General features: G+C 39.2%; 3 protein-coding genes across 4 annotated transcripts in view; 1 reads left to right on the top strand and 2 right to left on the bottom strand.

Annotated features, from left to right (window-relative positions):
• Positions 1 to 2,122: 2,122 nt before the first annotated feature.
• LOC106066823 (uncharacterized) lies at positions 2,123 to 7,593 on the bottom strand. Its single transcript, XM_013225914.2, has 3 exons — positions 7,447 to 7,593; positions 3,824 to 4,380; positions 2,123 to 2,487 (listed from the first exon to the last, which is right to left on the bottom strand). Exons 2-3 carry the CDS (start codon positions 4,344 to 4,346, stop codon positions 2,129 to 2,131), a joined length of 882 nt encoding a protein of 293 aa, XP_013081368.2. The 5' UTR covers positions 4,347 to 4,380; positions 7,447 to 7,593; the 3' UTR covers positions 2,123 to 2,128.
• Positions 7,594 to 7,659: 66 nt separating this feature from the next.
• LOC129922258 (ATP synthase subunit a-like) overlaps positions 7,660 to 20,456 on the top strand; it is a 45,423-nt gene continuing 32,626 nt past the window's right edge. Inside the window, exon 1 of one of the 2 annotated variants that reach the window (XM_056007403.1) lies at positions 7,660 to 10,250. The gene's annotated coding sequence lies outside the window, so the exon portion shown is untranslated. The remainder of the gene's footprint in view (positions 10,251 to 20,456) is intronic. The other variant, XR_008774194.1, reaches the window with a different exon arrangement.
• Positions 12,504 to 19,916, bottom strand: LOC129922260 (uncharacterized). The gene is made up of 3 exons (XM_056007405.1): positions 19,747 to 19,916; positions 15,669 to 15,927; positions 12,504 to 13,608 (listed from the first exon to the last, which is right to left on the bottom strand). Exons 1-3 carry the CDS (start codon positions 19,753 to 19,755, stop codon positions 13,424 to 13,426), a joined length of 453 nt encoding a protein of 150 aa, XP_055863380.1. The 5' UTR covers positions 19,756 to 19,916; the 3' UTR covers positions 12,504 to 13,423.

Below are 20,456 nucleotides of genomic sequence, written 5' to 3'. Positions count from 1 at the left end.
TATGCCTAACGCTGGCCCTGATGTTATGATCTGATAACGACTTCAGGATCAGGCAAGCTCTCACATTCTGAAATTCAGACACTCCAAAACTTATCATGAAAAGACTTCTTCTAGTAACATTGATTTTTTTTACCCATAGGAAAATAAATAGATAGATAGATAGAGAGAAAAAGAGAGAAATAGAGAGAGAGAAAGAGAGAGATAAGATTAAATAGATTGGATGGATGATAGATAGATAGATAATATTATAAGATAAAATAAGCTAAACTAATAAGATACGATAAGATAGATAAATAAGATAACATAGATTGGATAGATAGCTAGATAGAATAGATAGATATAATAGAATAGATAGATAGATAGATAGATAGACAGATAGACAGATAGATAGACAGATAGATAGATAGATAGATAGATAGATAGATAGATAGATAGATAGATAGATAGATAGAATAGAATAGAATAGATAGATAGATAGAATAGAATAGAATAGAATAGAATAGAATAGATAGATAGATAGATAGATAGATAGACAGATAGATAGATAGACAGATAGATAGATAGATAGATAGATAGATAGATAGATAGAATAGATAGATAGATAGATAGAATAGAATAGAATAGAATAGAATAGATAGATAGATAGATAGATAGATAGATAGACAGACAGACAGACAGACAGACAGACAGACAGACAGACAGACAGATAGATAGATAGATAGATAGATAGATAGATAGATAGATAGAATAGAATAGAATAGATAGATAGATAGATAGATAGACAGACAGACAGACAGACAGACAGACAGACAGACAGATAGAATAGATAGATAGATAGATAGATAGATAGATAGATAGATAGATAGATAGAATAGAATAGAATAGAATAGATAGATAGATAGATAGATAGATAGATAGATAGATAGATAGATAGATAGATAGATAAGGATCCCTAAAAAGGCAACCTAGCATACCGATACATAAGGACGACATCACCCAGTTAAACTGTTTATCACTGTCTTCTATCTCCACGACTACAGACCTACAGCCAAAGGGCTTAGAAAAGAGCAGGCAGGCTTTCAAAAAGTCAAATAATGCACTGAACAGAGCTGCATCCCGCGAAACTTTATCGATCTCAATCGGGAATACCAACAAAACCTGATGACAAGTTCTATAGACTTACGTTAGTGACATGTGATAAGTCAAACTACTTGTACTGTCCTCGGACCATGTCAGGCACCGAAACAGGGTGCTATTCGCGAACCCCAAAAATGGCCCACAGACGTAATGAATCTGCAGAGGATGGCTTCTGTTTTTCTTGACGATTTTTTTTATGCGTTTATGACATGTTTGTGGAAAATTTTTAGTTTTTTTTTTCTAAAAAAGGGTTGATTATTTAAGCGGAATAGCTCCACATTTACAGCTGTATATCTCAGTACTGTAAGATTTATTTTCCCCATTTCAATATTGAAAAAAATAATCATTTTCACTATTTAATTAACAAAATAGGATGCGCGGTGGCTGAGTGGAAAGTGCTTGGCTTTCGAAAACGGGGTCCCGGGTTCGAATCCTGGTCAAGACTGAGATTTTTAATTTCAGGATCTTTATAGCGCCTAGTCCACCTCGCTCTAGCCAGTTGGGGAAAAGTAAAGGTGGTTGTTTGTTGTGCTGGTCACATGACATCCTCGTTAACCCTGGGTCACAGAAACAGATGACATTAACATCATCTACGGATTCTACCTTATAGGTCGCAAGGTCTGAAAGGGCAACTTTACTTTTGTTTTTACTTTAATTAGTTGACAGGTTAATTTTTCAATTGATTTATGTTTTGTTAGCAAAAATGAATTGTGCAAAGTTTCAATTTGATCTGAGAATGGCAAGTGGCAGAAATCACGTGTTCGAAACTTGTACCAGACAGACAGACAGACAGACAGAGTTGATATAAGCTTTGTAAAAATGTAACAGCTGTCTGAACACCAAACAGGAGCTACGAAGATTCTAATGTGTTTACAGAACTCTACTGAGGTCTATTAGGATATATCAAATATCTACCAAGAACTGTCAAGACCTGCTGATCTTAATTCTTTAAAATTTATTGCTATAAAAAGTCTACATAAGGCTGTTATGGTTAATGACTTTTATTGAGACATTCTTTTGTTTCCGTTTCTTGATCAGCCTTTGTAGCTCCAGGTAGGCTTAGGGTAAGGCAATTCTTTAGAAGTGCCAATATTGCTATCACCAAAACGAAAGGGACGGCCAATAGAATCACAAAAGATAGCCCAAATCGCTGGGCAAGGCTCAAGCCTTCGCTTTGCCTACATCGTGTTGGGCAGTAGACCAGGCGTGACGTATTCTTTCCCTCGGAGCAGAGGTCACATGATTGTTGAGTGTGCATGTCGAGGTCAACGTAGGAACATGGATCACAAGGCCTGCAACTGTTTGTATGGGTGTCCAAATACATGTTCCTGGCACACATTAGACTGGCATCTAGGGAAAAGAAAGAAAAAGTCAGAACTAAAATTTTAATTGAATTCTTTTTAGCGAAACGAAATAACGATAGCCGTTCTTCAAGCAGGGACGGACTTAAGCCACTGCAACCTGGGCCCCGCACTTGCACAGGCCCCGCGCTAATTCTAGGTGCAGATTATTAAATTAAAACATAATAATAATAAGGCTTGTCTTCGAGTCCGAAGTTTAATGACACATGCAGTATTTCCCGTGGCTACGCAGCCCCAGCTGTGACCTTCATATTTTGCCACATCCAGGGCAAGCAAAAAAGTCCTGGAAATCTCCTGAAATTAAACAAAAAAACTACACTGCCAGCTTTCATTAAATAAAAAATTATTGCAGAGACGAATATATTTTAAAATACTAAATCTTAATTTTGACACTATGCTTATTCCTGCCCAGACTGGGCCACTTACAATACGTTTCGCATAGGACCACGCAATTGTTAGGGCCGGCCCTGTCTTCAAGTATATCATTCACAAACTATTTAGATGTTCGGTTAAGAAGAGAAAGTAGTGAAAAGTATCAACAAACAAACAAACAAACAAACAAAGCTTATATTAGGTGTAACAATTAGTTTGGATTAGTCACGTAATTAAATTGGAAACAAGCCTCTGAAAACAATCTATAAAGGGGACTAATTCAGCTTGTACTACCATTTCAGTCGGATACTATTTCTTTCCCTTGCTTGACATACCAAACAAAGTAATTTATTACCAATTAGCTAATTAGCTCATTGATTAACATTTTTTTTAAATTGACTCTTGTTTATCAGGTAAAAGAAATAATTATCCGAGATAGGTGTCAGGGAAATAACATTTTTGTACAAACATTTTGGCCAGACAGACAAAGGGAGTCGATAGTTGACCTAACAAGGCTTCTCTCCGAGTCCGAAGATTAATGAGGAATGCAGTATTTCCCGTGGCAACGCAGCCCCAGCTGTGACCTGCATATTTTGCCACAACCAGGGCAAGCATAACAATTGTCCGACGGTGGTCGATTAAGATTTACTTTTTCGCCGTCCAGATAGAACAGTGTACACTGTTTTCATTCAGGCCGGTGAGAGGGAGCTCATGTTCACTTTTGCTGGCCTAGAGTTCCAAGAGCCGAAGTCTCAACTCTACCTGACAGTTTAAGAAGAAGAAGAAGATATCAGCTTTGTGAAAATGATTCATAACAGACCCTGTTTACTATTATTATCTCTTTTGTCTAAGTTTCCTTGTTTATGCACTTTGAGTTATATATTAATTGATTATTCAGTAAAATATTGATTTATTAAAATAGTAAAACTTCTAAATAAGAATTAAAGTCTTACTTTCAAAGGAAGTCGGCTGCAAAATAATCAGTAATAACGACATGTTTGAAGTAATCTGGTGAGGCGTTTTACTTAAGCAGCAGTAGCCTTTGTTACTGGATCTTGTCTGACACGGTCGGTTTCCCTTGAACGCTCTTAAAGTCATGTCTTTGTAAGGACAGCACACAGCGTCGTGCCTATGGAAGCAGGCCTTGGCTTCATACTGACCAACGTCCTGGCATTTCGTGCATACCTGACATATTACTGGCTGACCGTTAGTGTTAAACCAACCGTCCTCGCACTTAAACGAGGCATCGTGAGTAGAGTTGCACAGGTGTTCCACCACCGCGTGAGCCGGCTGCTCGTTCGTGCACGGTTGACAGTGACTCTCGTTATTGGCGCTCACACTCAGATAGGATCCGTTTGGGCATGGCACACATGCTCCGGAGACATCCTGGAACTGTCCTAGAGGGCAGTGTACACGCCCGCGAAACGCCAGGACACTGTTAAGAGCAATGATGCAGACGAGTACAACGGTGTTCATTTTCTTTGCTTACTTGACAACTTAAAAATAGGACCTGAAAAAAAAAAGTAAAATAAATCCAGCAACATAAAAAAAAAAATAAAAAGACCACTCCTCCTATATCAGGGGTTCTCAACCTGTGGGTCGCGACCCCATTGGGGGTTGAATGACGATTTGCCAGGGGTCGGCTAAAACCATCGAAAATATGGATTGTTTTTGTCTATTCTTCTATTGCTGTATGTGTGTGTGGGTAGGGGGGGTCGCGGCAGAGTGGGGGATTGTAAAAGGGGTCGCCGGGCTTAAAAGATTGAGAACCGCTGTCCTATATACATCTAAGAATCCTTTGTAATAGCGATTAATTTGCATTGAATCTAATATATAAAGTATAATGTAAAGAGTATGAATGTCCCGCATAGAGATCAAAACCGTTTGATCACTCTGGTGAAATAAGGCATAAATTCTCATTACATCATGGTGAAGAAACCGTCAGAAGTAAACATCAATTAGACAGTATATATAGACATATATATACACACACACACGCGCGCTGACCCCTGTTCCAGAAACGATCATGTCAAAGAGGGTCACATACTAAGAACGCGTTAATTATAGATAATGAACTAGTCCTAGAAAGAGGACAAGACGTTTTTTTTGTGGGTTTTTTTTTTCGGGGGGGGGGGGGGTTGTGGGTTTTTTTTGTGGGTTTTTTTGTGTGGGTTTTTGTGTGGGGTTTTTTGTGTGTTTTTTTTTTTGACGTCGTTTTCTGGAGCGTGACAGATTGTAAACAGTGGATTCGCAAGAATTTTATGTCAAAGTGATGATGTGTTTGGGAATCGCCGAATTAATTGAATTAATGTTTTGAAAGCGGGGGGGGGGGGGGGAGGGGGGAGCACGGTGGCCAAGCGTTTTACCACTCGGTTTCCGAACCGGTGTTCGGGGTTCGAATCCTGGTAAAGACTGGGATTTTTAATTTCAGGATCTTTGGGTGCCTTTAAGTCCAGCCAGCTAGAAAGGGTACGTGACATTAGTTGTGGGAAAAGTAAAGGCGGTTGGTCGTTGTGCTGGCCACATGGCACCCTCGTTAACCGTAGGGCCACAGAAACAGATGACATTGGGGAACTTTTAATGTTTTGAAGAGGTTCATATAACTGACAAAAAAAAACAAAGCAAGAGTATAGAAGTTTCCTTAGTGTTCTTTAGTCATTTTATCTTTTCCCGGCAAGCGATTATGTTTTATTTGTTGCTATAAGCATGCAAGGAAAAATAACTTGTGTACTGTCAACACAATCTCATAGTAAAATAAACGACATGTTATCGGCACTAAACTAATACATCTTTTCAGCAAAAAGTTAACAACAGGAAGATGTTATTATTACACTATCAACGACTGGGTCTGTTTACAAATACCTAAGACCCGGATACACCCACAGAGACCGCTGGTGGTGTAGATGACTGTATACGATTAATAAACAAAAAGTTCTAAACCAAGAATAAGCTGATTGCAATCGATTGCTCTCCTCTTACACTATTTATAGCTCAATAACCCAACAATATAGACAGACACCTTAATAAAGAAGACTTCAAGGAAATTTTTTTTTATATACACACATATATATATATAGATACATATAAAATAACTTTCAGTACGACTCTATTTGGCCCCTGTGACCAAAAAAAAAAAAAAGCAGACAGGATTTCCACCTTGATGATGAGGAAGTAGTTTTTTCAAATCTCAAGGGAAGAAATCAAAATTGTCATATGAAGGGAGACAACAAAAGAAACGCTATAAATGTTTAAATGCCTATGTTCGCATAAGTGTGTACACACATAGATGTGTATGCACGTTTGATAGAAGTTAATATAAAGAACTGGGGTAATGTAGCAAAGCACAAGGGAAACAACCATAAGCAATGTAGACAAAGTGGAAAAAAATGTGACTACGATGTTTAAAATGTTTTAATATCATTTAAGTTTCTACTTTCACTCTTTGATTGTTTCTATTTAATTACCTATTGTTGACATTCTCACCCCATATATTTTAAGAACCTTAAATTTTAAAAATATTCATTATATGCTATTGGAAAAAAAATAATGCCATATACAAAGCAATTTAAAACGTTAAAATATTATGACAACCTAAATGTAACTGTTTGAATTGCCATGTTCGCAATCGTTGTACTTTAAAATGTAACTATTTAATTTGTATGCTTACTAATAAAATATGGCCATGGCCGATATAAAAAAAAACTCCCGGGCTTGCTGCCCAGCCTCATCGTGGCAGCCGGGGTGGAAACGGTTATGAGAAGGGACGACTAGGCCAAATAGGTGGCGAAACAAGGTTCCCTGCGGGAGTGCCTAAGAGGGTACGAGAGTATCCTCATTGCACTGTGCGGGGATGCGTCACTAGTCCGGAAGTCCGGAGTGTCCGTGTCCACTAGAAGTGAACGTAAAATGAAACTCTAAGTTTAAAACCCCAGAGTCTCACCCCCCGTCGGACAGGGTGGCGGGAAGGAGGAACTCGCCGGTGGAAGGGAGCTTTTGTTCGCTTTTGCTGGCCTTAGAGTTCCAAGAGCGACGCACAACTCTACTAGACAATTTCAGATATTAAAAACTCGGAGAGGACTCAGCATAACTACTAAACTGAAAGTCTACAGTGCTGAAAGCAAAAACGAAAGCCCACAAAAGAGACAAAGAAAAAAGGCAAAGAAAAGAGGCATTGAGCCCAAAGACTCCTATGATCTAAATACTTAGTTAAAAACCACGATACTGACGTTTCCTAAAAAAAAAAAAATATAAAAAAAAAATATTAAATAATTTTAAAAAATTAAAAAAATATAACAAACAATAGTAATAAAGAAATGTCCTTCTTACACTCTTATATGTATCTGAGTCCTAATATTTATATATATATTTACATTTATATCAAATATCTATCTTAATTTAATTAAATATTATTAAAATACTTTTTGTGTGTGTGTTTTTAACGTGTATCGCTTCTGTAGCAATTAGGGTTTTACAGGGTGGGGTCGCTAGCCCCACGCCACCCTTTCTTACCTGCGCTAGGGACCGGCAGATGTCGGTAAGTAAGTAAGTAAGTAAGTCTTAAGTTTTTTTTTCTTACCGTTATAACTCCATATATAACTCCATAACTTCTATAAGTCCGAAACGTCTTCTATAAATCCATCAACACTAGATCACACTTAATGTTGACTAGCTCTAGTGTTTAGTTTACAACCGGCGCCCAACGAACAAGTAATTGTGGGATATACTTTTTTTTTTCCGAGAAAAATAAAAATATGTATACAGCTAGGTTGTGCTTCATTATTTCCCTAGAAAGATAACATAGGTTTCTGAACAATTCAACCGAGCTAGATTGTTCTTTGACACCTCTGTCACGCTTGCTTGGCGAAGAATGCATTCTAAGTGACGAGAGGACAGCGAGAAATCACGAGGAAGAGTCATTCGGAATAACACTTTCACAGGCCCCGAACTTGTTAAAGCCGTCCTGCTACTGCTGGATGGAGGCGCGGCGACTGAGCGGTAAAGCGCTTAGCTTCCAAATCGGGGTCCCGGGTTCGAATTCTGGTGACTACTGAGATTTATAACTTTGGGATTGAAGGGCGCCTCTGGGTCCACAGAGTCCATCCAGATCTAATGGGTACCTGACATTAGATGGAAAAAAAAAAGTAAAGGCGATTGGTCGTTGTGCTGGCTACATGACACCCTCGATAAGCCGTGGGCCACAGAAACAGATGACCTTTACATATTCATTGTCTCTGTGACTTGACTTGATATTTATGACTCATTGCGGAGCATAGGCCGAAAAAAGTATTACGCCATCGGGACTCTTTCTGGTCAATTTCCCATGGGTCCTTGTCCATGGTGCCGCCTTTGCTTCTTGGCCTGATGTTTGTTTTGATCCCCCAGCCTTGTGGGTTCCAGTCTAGAGCCTGTCTTGCAATGGCGTCTGTTGTACATTCTAGAACAAGTTCAAGGCCACGTTTGCACCAGGAAGTGTTGACATTCTCAGAGATTGAATACGTTGTAGGTCTGTGAAATACATGATCAGATTAGACGACTGTATTCAAAATACCGGAAGTAATATTGTAAGATGGTTTTGGGGATTCCTCAGACGTGACCTAGCTCTGTATCCTAATCCTTTTTCTGGAAAATTCGCGTTCTTTAAACACTGCATACAATACGATGTGTTAGGACTGAGGGTATATATTTGGAATACATACTCTTTACTCTAATGTGTTTTGGCCTGTCACCTTTAGCCTATGACCTGCCTGAATCTTTTGCAGAAGTGGACGATAACCAATGTCAAGGTCGCTACATTGCACCTCCGTGCCAACTGAATAAACAAGAAATGAGCTATAAATAGAACACTGTCTCAATTCGTCTGGAATCCTGGCCAAGACTGGGATGTTTAATTTATGGACCTTCGGGCGCCTCTAATGAGTACCTGACGTTGGTTTGAGAACACTAAAGGTGGTTGGTCGGTGTGCTGGCCACAAGACACCCTCGTTAACCGTGGGCCACATCTGCGCTATAGATCGCAAGGTCTGATAGGGGAAATGATACTTATAATTTTACATTTTAAATACATAGCTTTTCTACACTTCTTTCCTTCTGTACATCGTATGCACAAAACAAGGAAAAGGAAAAAGATAAACAACAACTTTTGTAAGGGAAAGAACCGCTAATTACTGCAATTTAATTTTGAAAATGACAGGGTTTAGCTCCCTTTTTGCTATATAAGACAAAATTAATTTAATTGGTACTAATTGATTAACTAATTTGTTAGTTTTTGGATTGATTCGTGTATTTTCATCGAATATAAATAATTATGCAAAATTTCAACTTAAGAAAAAAATGTTTGAAAACGTAATAAAGGGATTAAATCCATAAATACATCAACATCACTCATTAATAACATTTATTCCCCATTTTTCGAATAGCAAACAAAAAACCCCAACAATTAATTAACTAATTTAAAAAAAATATTTTTTGTTTGTTTTTTTAAAGTGATTCCTGCCATGTCAGGTACAATGAATAATTTTGCAATATTTCAACTTGATCCGAAAATGGGAGACAAAAACATGTTCCAACATTTTACCAGACAGACAGACAGAGTTGATATCAGCTTTATAAAAAGCTAGCTCTCTATAGTTTTTCCGCATAAAAACTACTCTCAACTCTCAACTTATCAAGAAGCTGACACTGATTCGCTAGCTAGTCAATCTTATAAAATACCAGCCTGTTGAAGGGGGTGGGGTACTTGTTTTGCTTCAATGCTTTTGTAAGTTTTCTTGAAAATAATAATCTATTTATACTGCTGGGTCTTTTTGCACAGAAGTGATTCAAGTAACTATTTCACTTCTAAATCTTTCCGCTGGCTCTATATATCAAAACTGTTCATCTCTACAGATATGTGTTTTCTTATAATAATAAGACTTGACGTCGAGTCCGAGGATTAATGAGGAATGCAGTATTTACCGTGGCTACGCAGCCCCAGCAGCGACCTACATATTTCTTATTGACATATATCTATAGCCGAGGATTTAATCCTATATAGATTTATGCCGTCTAATAACTAATTTCTTAACTCTTTCTCTCCGTAATTATTTACCACATTCTGATGGAATCAACGCTGGTATCGTCAGTTAGGAGAGAAAGAGTTAATACTCTAGTCGTAAGACTATGTAAACCTAGATTCTTGTGTTTTTCTTTGGATGACCTAAGGACGACATCTGTAGTCAAGTTTGTCCTCCTCTAGAAATATATATCACAATGTTCTCACGTTTTTCTGACCGTGGATTGCAATAAGGAATTCCGAGGTCTACGTACCTGCCAGGCAGTTTGTTTTGTCTCTGGAAGATTGGAACCCACGACGTCTAGATGGCTGCCAGACTGGTTTAACAGGTAAGAGAAAAAAAAAATTTTAGTTGTTTGGGTCAGTTAACGGACGTGTATATATAATGCTACAAACTAACTAGCGACTCGGTGATAGCTTCTTGATATGTTGATAATGTGTAGTGTTAATCTTTATAACTCCCAGTGGAGCAAAGGGCCGTAGCAGTACCTCGACATCGGACTCTGTTCTTGGCTATTCTCCTCAGCTGGGCCCATGTTCTGTCATCTTGGCTTATAGGACTCCGTTCTTGGGAGTTCCCCTCAGCTGGGCCCATGTTCTGTCATTTTTGGCTTCTTGGACTCCGTTCTTGGCGATTCCCCTCAGCTGGGCCCATGTTCTGTCATCTTGGCTTATATGACTACGTTCTTGGGAGTTCCCCTCAGCTGGGCCCATGTTCTGTCATTTTTGGCTTCTTGGACTCCGTTCTTGGCGATTCCCCTCAGCGGGGCCCATGTCCATCCTGCCATCTTGGCTTCATGGTCAACTAACGCTCTTCATGTTTGTTTTGGTATCCAATCCTTTCTCTTCTCTTGGGGATTCTAACCAGAACCTACTTGTTCTATATTTTCCTTTGTTCTTGGCATTATGTGTCTAGTCCAGCCCCACGTGTGTCTTCTGGTTGTTATAGTATGTGTGTGTGTGTTGCTATAGTGACGGTGGGAAGTGGTTAGAGATTGGTTGTGAATGGTGCAAGACAAGCGGCATTGTCGTCAGCTGTATTAAATAGGACAGACAACTCCAGAATGCCTGACTGAAAGGACGTGTTTTTTGTAGTGAGTTAGATTTTATGCTACAAGCCAACGACCTTATAAAAAACAGATTTCTTGCCTATTAATGTTCGTTATTAAACGATCACTATAGTGTATAGACATAGAAGTCAGAAGCTAGAGGGAAAAAATTTAACTAGTTAGAATAAATACATTTAAAAACTTGTGATGAAGGGAGATGACTGAAACGAATCAGGTATAATTGCTTTAGTAAAGGGGAAGTCACCTTGAAAGAAAGTCACAGCACAGATGAGCAAATAACAAAAAAAAAAAAAAAAGTTAACCGGAAAATTTTTTTACCGGCAAATACGAACAAGCAGGAGAGCATTGAGTGTAAATCCACTATTAGTTGTGATAAGTCCTTACTGCGTTGAATGTGAAGCCAATTTAACTTGTGATAGGTCCCTACTGCATTGAGTGTTAAGACACTAATACTTGTGATAAGTCTGAACTGCATTACATGTAAAGATTGTTTTACTTGTGATAAGCATTTACTGTACTGAGTGTAAAGAGAACCTTAATTGTGATAAGTCTTTACTGCATTGAGTGTAAAGATAACCTTAATTGTGATAAGTCTTTACTGCATTGGGTGTAAAGACAACTTTAATTGCGATAAGTCTTTACTGCATTGAGTGTAAAGACACTATTACGTTTCATAAGTCTTTACTGCATTGAGTGTAAAGACACTATTACTTGTGATAAGTCCTTACTGCATAGATGTAGTGACACAATTATGGCCTATTTGTAAAATTTCACCTGAAGTATCGATGTGCTTATTTAGAGAGCTGAACTCTTAGTCCGCATGGTTTTTAGATTCTGAAGAGAAACACACCCTAGCACAAGCTTTCCGCAAGGGGATGGAAGGGTTCGAACCCGGGGCCTTCAATACTACCGAATCACAGCCAGAGCGCATACCACACGTATAGGCAGCAAAATCAAGGTGCATAACGTATTCTGACTAGACTATACCAAGCATTAGTACAATATGAAATGAAACAAATATAAGCAAATTAGTACTGATGTGCTACAAGTACTACATGAACAAAGAAAGAAATTAAAACAAAGAATTATTAATGAAAACATTATTTTGTTTGTCCTAAGGCATAATTTTATTTTTTTGTGAACATAGAAAGCAAGAGTTACATTTGATGCCAAATACAAAGTGCAACTAGTAGTATATGATGTTTTATTTAAAACGAAAGAAACCTAAAAAATATCAATAAATTATTATTATATCAATCAAGTTTTCTAAAGTTCCTGGTTACCATTACAAATATGAATTTTAAAACATATTCCAGACAATGAATAATATGTCTATGATTAAATACTTGTGAATTATGATAACTTAGAAATAAAAACATATAAAAAAAGCCCACAAAAGAGTCACATAAAGCCCAAAAAAAGAGGCAAAGAAAAGAGGCCTAAGGCCCAAGGATTCCTATGATGATAAAGCTAAAACTGAATAGCGCAAATTCTGAGGTTTCCTTTAAAAAAAAAAACAAAAAAACTATCTCTAAAAATGTTTAAATGCCCGTTAATCTAACAAGGATTACTTCCCAGTCGATATCACCCACACGAAAAGACAAAGTATATCTGAGCAGGCTGGTCACTACAACTTGCAACATTGAGATCCCGCAGAGCAGTACTTCCCAAACCTTTTCCTAAACGGAACACTTCGCACATTCTGGGTATTTGGCGGAACACTTTGCTTTTTTTTTTTTTTTAGAGAGGCTAATTTACTTGATGGCCTACATGTTAATTATATTGTCTTCCCTTGCGCTCTGTCATTCGCCTAGAGTAGAGCCCCTTGCCACTCTCTGATGTTGACTTCCCATCGTTTTCTCTGTCTGCTTCTTCTGCTTTCTCCTGGTGTTATTCCCTGAAGGAACACTTCGCACATTCTGGGTATTTGGCGGAACACTTTGCTTATTTTTTTTTTTTTAGAGAGGCTAATTTACTTGATGGCCTACATGTTAATTATATTGTCTTCCCTTGCGCTCTGTCATTCGCCTAGAGTAGAGCCCCTTGCCACTCTCTGATGTTGACTTCCCATCGTTTTCTCTGTCTGCTTCTTCTGCTTTCTCCTGGTGTTATTCCCTGAAGGAACACTTCGCACATTCTGGGTATTTGGCGGAACACTTTGCTTATTTTTTTTTTTTTAGAGAGGCTAATTTACTTGATGGCCTACATGTTAATTATATTGTCTTCCCTTGCGCTCTGTCATTCGCCTAGAGTAGAGCCCCTTGCCACTCTCTGATGTTGACTTCCTATCGTTTTCTCTGTCTGCTTCTTCTGCTTTCTCCTGGTGTTATTCCCTGAAGGAAGGCCCCCCCCCCCCACAATGGCCAATGATACAATCTTATTGATGAAGTAATATTAATGAATAAATAAAGTAATCAAATAAATAAAATAAATTAATAAATAATGATATAAAACAGTACTTGAAAGAAATAGCAAAATATAAATGTGAAAATGTTCAGTCTTGTGGCTTGGGCAACGTTCTGTGAAATCTCGATCTGTGAAATCTGGTTCTGTGAACTCTCGTTGTTGGGCTTCTTCTCGTCCTGAGTCGTCTTGCTGGTTGTCATTTCTCTAGGTTCTAAATGGACAGAAACATTTATAATAATTGTAAAAGTAGGCTAGTAGAGACTAACAAACACTTTCTTGTCTGTTTAAATGCTGGTTTATTCAAGTTAGATCGTCCATATATATAGGCTTAATAGGAATTCAATTACCCCACCCCCTATCTGTAAATTAGCACATTCTTTCGGCATGCCAGCAATGTGGGTTACTGGGTTACAATAACAGGACGGGCCTGACAAAACAATCACATTTACTATCACAATAATCACAACAATAACAATAATGATAATAATTTTAAAAATATTAACATGGCTCAAGGCAGGGCATTTCTACCTTGAAACAGAAAGCTTTGTTACAGCAATACAGAGTAATTAGGACATAAAATTACGAGAAGCGTAAAGCGTAATGCTAGTCATGGGCGTAGCCAGGATTTTTTTTCAGGGGGGGAGGGGTCCCCCCCCCTCCCGCGATTTTTTAAAATTTGTATTTATGTGTGTGTGTGTGTGTACATAATCTTTATTACATTTTGACCCTTCATTCTTTCGGAAGACGATTATTGTGCCCTAGAATACATTCTTCCATGAGTTAGTGGGAAAATCCTAGATTCCCCGCCATTATTAGCAAGGAGGTCTGGGGGAACGCTAGGAGCTCCCCCAGCTCGGGGCGAAGCCCCGCCGCCAAGCGCTATTTCTGATATTGAAAGCCAACAAAATGCATATTCTGAGGTATCTACAGTGCATTTTCCTGCTATTAAAAAGTTCTATTTCAAAAACCTAATGTGCTATTCTTACTGACTTAGACCCTCCCATTGCTGTTCGGAGCATTTGACGTCAAGCTGTTTCCATAAAAATCTGTCACAGGTAATGTCTGAAGCCTCTTCCCACCTGCCATGAGGACCTCCGTGAATGAGTGGCGTCAAGTTGTACTAGGATATCATTGCAATTCTTCTTATGCGTAATTCATTTTGTCGAAGAACATGTCCCGCAAACCTCATGCGTCGTTCTCTTACACAGTTTTTTTCTCCCACTTCCCATTCTCGGATCAAGTTGACACTTTGCACTATTTATTCAACTAGTTGTAATTAATTAATATCGATTAGTATAGAAAAGGGGAATAAATGTTGCAGTATTAAGAGATATAGCAATAAATGTGACGTTCTTTTCATTATGTAGGCTATTTTTTTTTTAAATTTTGATTGTAAATGCTGGTTTTAGTTTTTGTTAAATCTTTTACGTTCTGGTAGCGCCTAGAACCCACATTAGCTAACAGCGATATAGACATGTTTTAACTATGCTTGTGGGGCGTGGTGAGTGGAAAAACGCTTGGCTTTGTAAACAAGTCTCGAGTTTGAATCTCGGTAAAGACTGGGCTTTTGAAATTTTTTTAATTTTTAAGATGCCCCTGAGTTCACTCAACTCTAATGGGCACCTGGTGAAAGCAAATTGTGATGTGGTTATTGTGATTGCCACTTGACATCTTTATCATAAGCCGAAGAAAGAAATTTAACATTTACATCATCTGCCCTATAGAACGCAAGATATCTTATATGCTGAGCTTGTGGAAGGAGTCAGACCCAAGGGCCGCCCAAGACTAACATATAGAGATGTCTGCAAGCGAGACATGAGAGCCACAGGCATCAGCGAAAGTATGTGGGAAAACAAAGCCAAAGACCGGAGTGCATGGAGACAGACTGTGCGTGCTGGGACAACCCTCACTGAGAACAAAAGAATTGAAGCGGCCTTAAATCAAGAGGGGAAAAAAGAAGGCTGCCCTGTCCGCTAGCCCTGAATCAGAGGCATACACATGTATGAAGTGTGGCAAAGTCTGCCGCTCTAGAAGTGGCTTGACTAGCCACACCAGATTCTGCCCCGTCTCAAGATTAAGCCAAAACCAGTGACTCATTTGGGCGCATCCATTGCCTTTCGAGACAAAAGGAGCCATATATATATATAGAACGCAAAGACCGCAAAAGGGAGGGGGCTTTGTTTCTGTAATATGAATATGGTCGAATCGAATAAAGTAAAAACTACAAGGCAGTCAAATCTAATAATACTATCGATCTTTAATGTCACTCACCCACTGTGGAATAGGATATGGTAGTTAAGTTGTCTCTCTCGTGGCACTCATTTCCTTCAACTGTCATATTGGGCCTGGGGCAGCACACTGTATCAGCAGACGGACCACAGGGCTTGCCAACGAACTTGTTCACATCCATTTCCGCGCAGTCTGTACAAGGCTGGCAGATTCCAAGTTTCCTGTCAGCTTTTCCCTTGCAGTCATCCTGTGCCGCGGAGACAATCCACAGCATACAAAGAAACAGTGCGTTCATCTCAAACTGTAAGACAAACAAGTACAAGATTTAAAAAAAATACTATAAAAAAAAAGTTTCAGTAAAAAGTAACGTTTCCTTTTCAGACCTTGCAAATCTATGGGGCAGGTGATGTCAAGGTCATGTTTCAATGGCCAACGGTTAAAGAGCAGGGTGTCATGTGACCAGCACTGCCTTTACTTCTCCCAACTAAACTCAGGTATTAGAGTTGGTTGGACTCAGGGGACGCCCTAAAAACTCCAAAATTCAAAATCCCAGTCTTCACCGTAATTTGAACCCAGGACCCCAGGTTCGGAAGACGAGCGCTTACCACTCAGCCAATTATATTAATAAGCGTAATTCAGTAATTGTATCGATTGGTTTGGATTAGTCATGTAATTAAGTTTGTAATAGATCTGGAATAACAATAAAACGTATTTATAAAAATGAAAAAAAAAAAGTGGGGAATGGCATGAATTCGAACTCACCACTGAAACCAACACGTTAACCACTCTGCTAATGGAGAGCATATGAACATAGTTATCAATTGTTTCTAAAGTCTCATCCTATTTTTCACTCAGGGCTCGAGTCATCAAGATGACTAATTCAACTCATGCCTCTACATCTGTCAGATACGGTTTCTTTCCCTTGCTCAAGATACCAAACCCAATTTTTTACCAATAATTGGTTAAACCAGTGATGCCCATTCTTGCTCATCCTGCGGGCCATTTTAATTTCCGACCTTCGTGACGCGGGCCACATCAACAAAAAGATTGAAACACGACATGAAATTAACCAGAAACTTTTAGAAAGTAAAAACCTGTGGATCTAGTACCCCGTAGTTGAACAATCTTTTAGTCGCGGCTCATACCAAGAATACCTTTTATATTTTCTTTTTTTTTTAAACAGCCACACTTTCTTTATAGAACAAACGTGTTGGCTTTTTATAATGTTCCACAAAGAAGTAAAGATCCGTTTACTTTTTCTTGCAGATTCTACAGTCAGAGTCCCATCTCTTAAACGCACAAAGTTAAAAGCCATGGTACCAATCCATTAGAGAAAAAAAAAATGATGAAACCACGTCGAGGGTCAGATCTGGCCCGCAGGCCGTATTTTGGGCATTACTAGGTTAAACTAATTGACTAATTATTTTTTTTTTTTTTAGAAAAAAAAATGCTTGTGTTGTCACATAAAAGAAATAATTGTGCAACATTTCAGGCTTGATCCGAGATTGGGTGTCGAAAAATAACGTGTAAAAACTTTCAAACTTTTGGCCAGACAGACACACGACAGACAGACAGAGTGAGTTGATTTAAGCTTTGTAAAAAAAAATATACAAAGTGTTCCGCTAAGTAATCAGAACGTCGAAGTGTTTTGTTAAGGCAAAAATTTGGTAAACTCTGAATAGATCATTGAAAAGGAATTCATTCTCAGGTTCATATTACGAACACTTCAATAGCTTTCCCTCCTCACTGTCTCCTTTGCTATGTTCCCTCCCCCAACCCCCTTTCTCTGCCCCTACTCGTGTACACAGGTAACTATTTTAAAAACAATATATATATATAGGTCACCTCCCACGCTTATAACATGCTCGGTGCGCTGCGGTCCACTCTCTCATTTGTGAAGAGATGGGGGGGAGGGGAGGTATCTAGGAGATGGGCTTTGCTTGTCTGCCGTTAGGGCTCAGTAAACACATGTTTGATCGAGTCGGGTGTCGAGCCTCCGAGACCATGTGATAGGTCTCCAAACCCAAACATGTATGGTTTCCATGGCACACAAACACTTTGCACCTTTACTGTCCATCTTTGTTTCTCTTTCTTTCTTTCTCTCTCCACATTCTCTCTCTCTCTCTCTCTCTCTCTCAGAACTTCAGAAGAGACCCACAAAATATCTCTTCAACAAGATGAAAGTTTGTGGGCGTCTTACAATATCCAAACACGTGATCTGAGAACGGCATGACCGTGCAGGTATTTCACAGCTGGTGGAAAATTTAAAAAGAATAACTAAAGGGATTTAAATCTCGATTCTTGTTTTTCCCTCTGCCTCTCTCTCTCTCCCTCTCTCTGTGCTTATGCGGGTGAGAGAGGGAGAGAGAGAGAGGAGTTAGGAAGCAAAAGGTAGAGAGAGAGAGGTAGAAAGAAAGAGGTAGAGAGAGAGAGATAGGAAGAAAGAGGTAGAGAGAGAGAGGGGGGTAGGAAGAAAGAGGTAGAGAGAGAGGGGGGTAGGAAGAAAGAGGTAGAGAGAGAGGGGGGTAGGAAGAAAGAGGTAGAGAGAGAGGTAGGAAGAAAGAGGTAGAGAGAGAGGGGGGTAGGAAGAAAGAGGTAGAGAGAGAGAGGGGGGTAGGAAGAAAGAGTTAGAGAGAGAGGGGGGTAGGAAGAAAGAGGTAGAGAGAGAGGTAGGAAGAAAGAGGTAGAGAGAGAGGGGGGTAGGAAAAAAGAGGTAGAGAGAGAGGGGGGTAGGAAGAAAGAGGTAGAGAGAGAGGGGGGTAGGAAGAAAGAGTTAGAGAGAGAGGGGGGTAGGAAGAAAGAGGTAGAGAGAGAGGGGGGTAGGAAGAAAGAGGTAGAGAGAGAGGGGGGTAGGAAGAAAGAGGTAGAGAGAGAGAGGTAGGAAGAAAGAGGTAGAGAGAGAGGTAGGAAGAAAAAGGCAGAGAGAGAGAGAGGTAGGAAGAAAGAGGGAGGGAGGGAGAGAGAGAGAGAGAGAGAGAATAGCGACGTATCCATGACGACTCCAACAGGAGGTTGAGCCACTCGTGTCACAAACTACATACCCAACACAAGGATGGGCACAGGTAAACCCCCCCCCCCCCCCCCCAAAAAAAAAAAACAACAACTGGTAATAACTCGAAGGGCGACAGAAATACAATCAAATAACCTGCTGTCTAGGCTGAATGTATGCATGGGATCTCAGTTGAACTGTGTAGCTCAATTAGCACGAAGGCGAAAATAAGTGTGTATATTGGTGTCAATTTGAAAGTGTGTGTTACGAGAAGCTGATCAAGCTTAACGGGAGTTTATATTTATAAATGTACAGTAAATTCCGAGCATGCCTTGCCCTAGACATTGTTTAAAAAAAAAAACAACTAGATCTCTAACTTCCTTGTTTCCAAAAAAAGAGAGCTATAACACTGGCCATCTTTCTTACCAACATGCACTGATACATAAATATAAACACTGTTTGAATCAATACAAAACACTTACTTAGCAATACACATTCATTCAAAGTATAATCGAATGACACATCAATCTAAGTATAAAAGGGAGGCAATCTGTGTCAATTTGTGGGCGATTTACATTTTATACGCGTGTCAAAGTCACAACACTGTCAAAAAAACAAAAAAAAGTTGAGTTAAACCGATACTCTGATGTGGGCACCTCGTGACAATCATAATCATCATAATCATAATGAAAACAATCGTAATCGTAACAATCACAATTGTAAACAGTATAATCGGAAACAATCGTAATCGTAACAATGGACCTCATTCACCAATCGTAAACAAACAACATTTAGTCACGTGATCTTATTGATAAAACAATGGAAAAAAACTGTCACGTGACAACCATCATGAATTAAACATGAGATCGTAAATTGTATAGAAGAGATAGAGCACCACGTAGCTAAATGTTTTTTGTTTACGGTTGGTGAATGAGGTCCATTATAATCGCAAACAATCATAATCGTAAACAATCGTAATCGTAAACAATCATAATCGTAACAATTGTAACGATGATATCGTAAAAATCATCATAACAATCATATCGTATCAATCTTAACAATCATATCGTAACCATGGCATCATAATCGTAACAACTAGTAATCCATTACAATAAAACAAAATCAACTCACCCGGTTCATGTCTAGCCTATCGTACCAATCGTCACAATACAGATGTAAGTAAGTGTTGTGGGTCACGTAGAGTCCGTAGTATGAATGTGTAGAGAGAATGACGTCCTTAGAGTAAATATCACGCCATGACGTGGGAGTCTGTAAAGCGAGTCCATGGAGAAGGGAGCCGAAGAGAGTTGACTTGTTACCCAATGGAATGATAGGTCCTCCCCCCCCCCCCCCCCCCCATATTTGGCATTGTAGACTGTCATCTAATAATTGAGTGTTAAATGTAAAGTTATCTGCGACGCCTTAGGCGATCGATCGACAGTGACTGCACACAACTTTAAAACCGAGAAGGCAGCTTAGAAATAGCTTTTGTTGTGGCATAGGCTTTCATGGGATAAACATCATTCACATAGTTCCCGGACTGTATTAAAGTATCCTAAGTCAAAGAATGAACGGGCCTGCCATTGAAAGAGGCAAAAGACAGAGAGGAATGGAGAAAGACGGTCGACAAATCTTGCATGGTGCCCCAACGGTCCAACAGATTAAAAAAAGTCATCTTGATGGCTGCCTGGTCTTGCGTTAAGCGCGCTGTCTTTCTGTTGTCTCGATTGTTTCGGATTCATACCCTGCCCGCTGCCACCACCCGTCGTCCTGCGGGAGGTTAGGACTTGAAAGTAGTTTATCTTCAACACTAAAGGAACATCGGAAACATGTCCGACATT

The sequence above is a fragment of the Biomphalaria glabrata genome, chromosome 13 (genome assembly GCF_947242115.1).
Source record: "Biomphalaria glabrata chromosome 13, xgBioGlab47.1, whole genome shotgun sequence".
Taxonomy (NCBI): Eukaryota; Metazoa; Mollusca; class Gastropoda; family Planorbidae; genus Biomphalaria; species Biomphalaria glabrata.
This window is presented reverse-complemented; position numbering and strand designations above follow the sequence as displayed.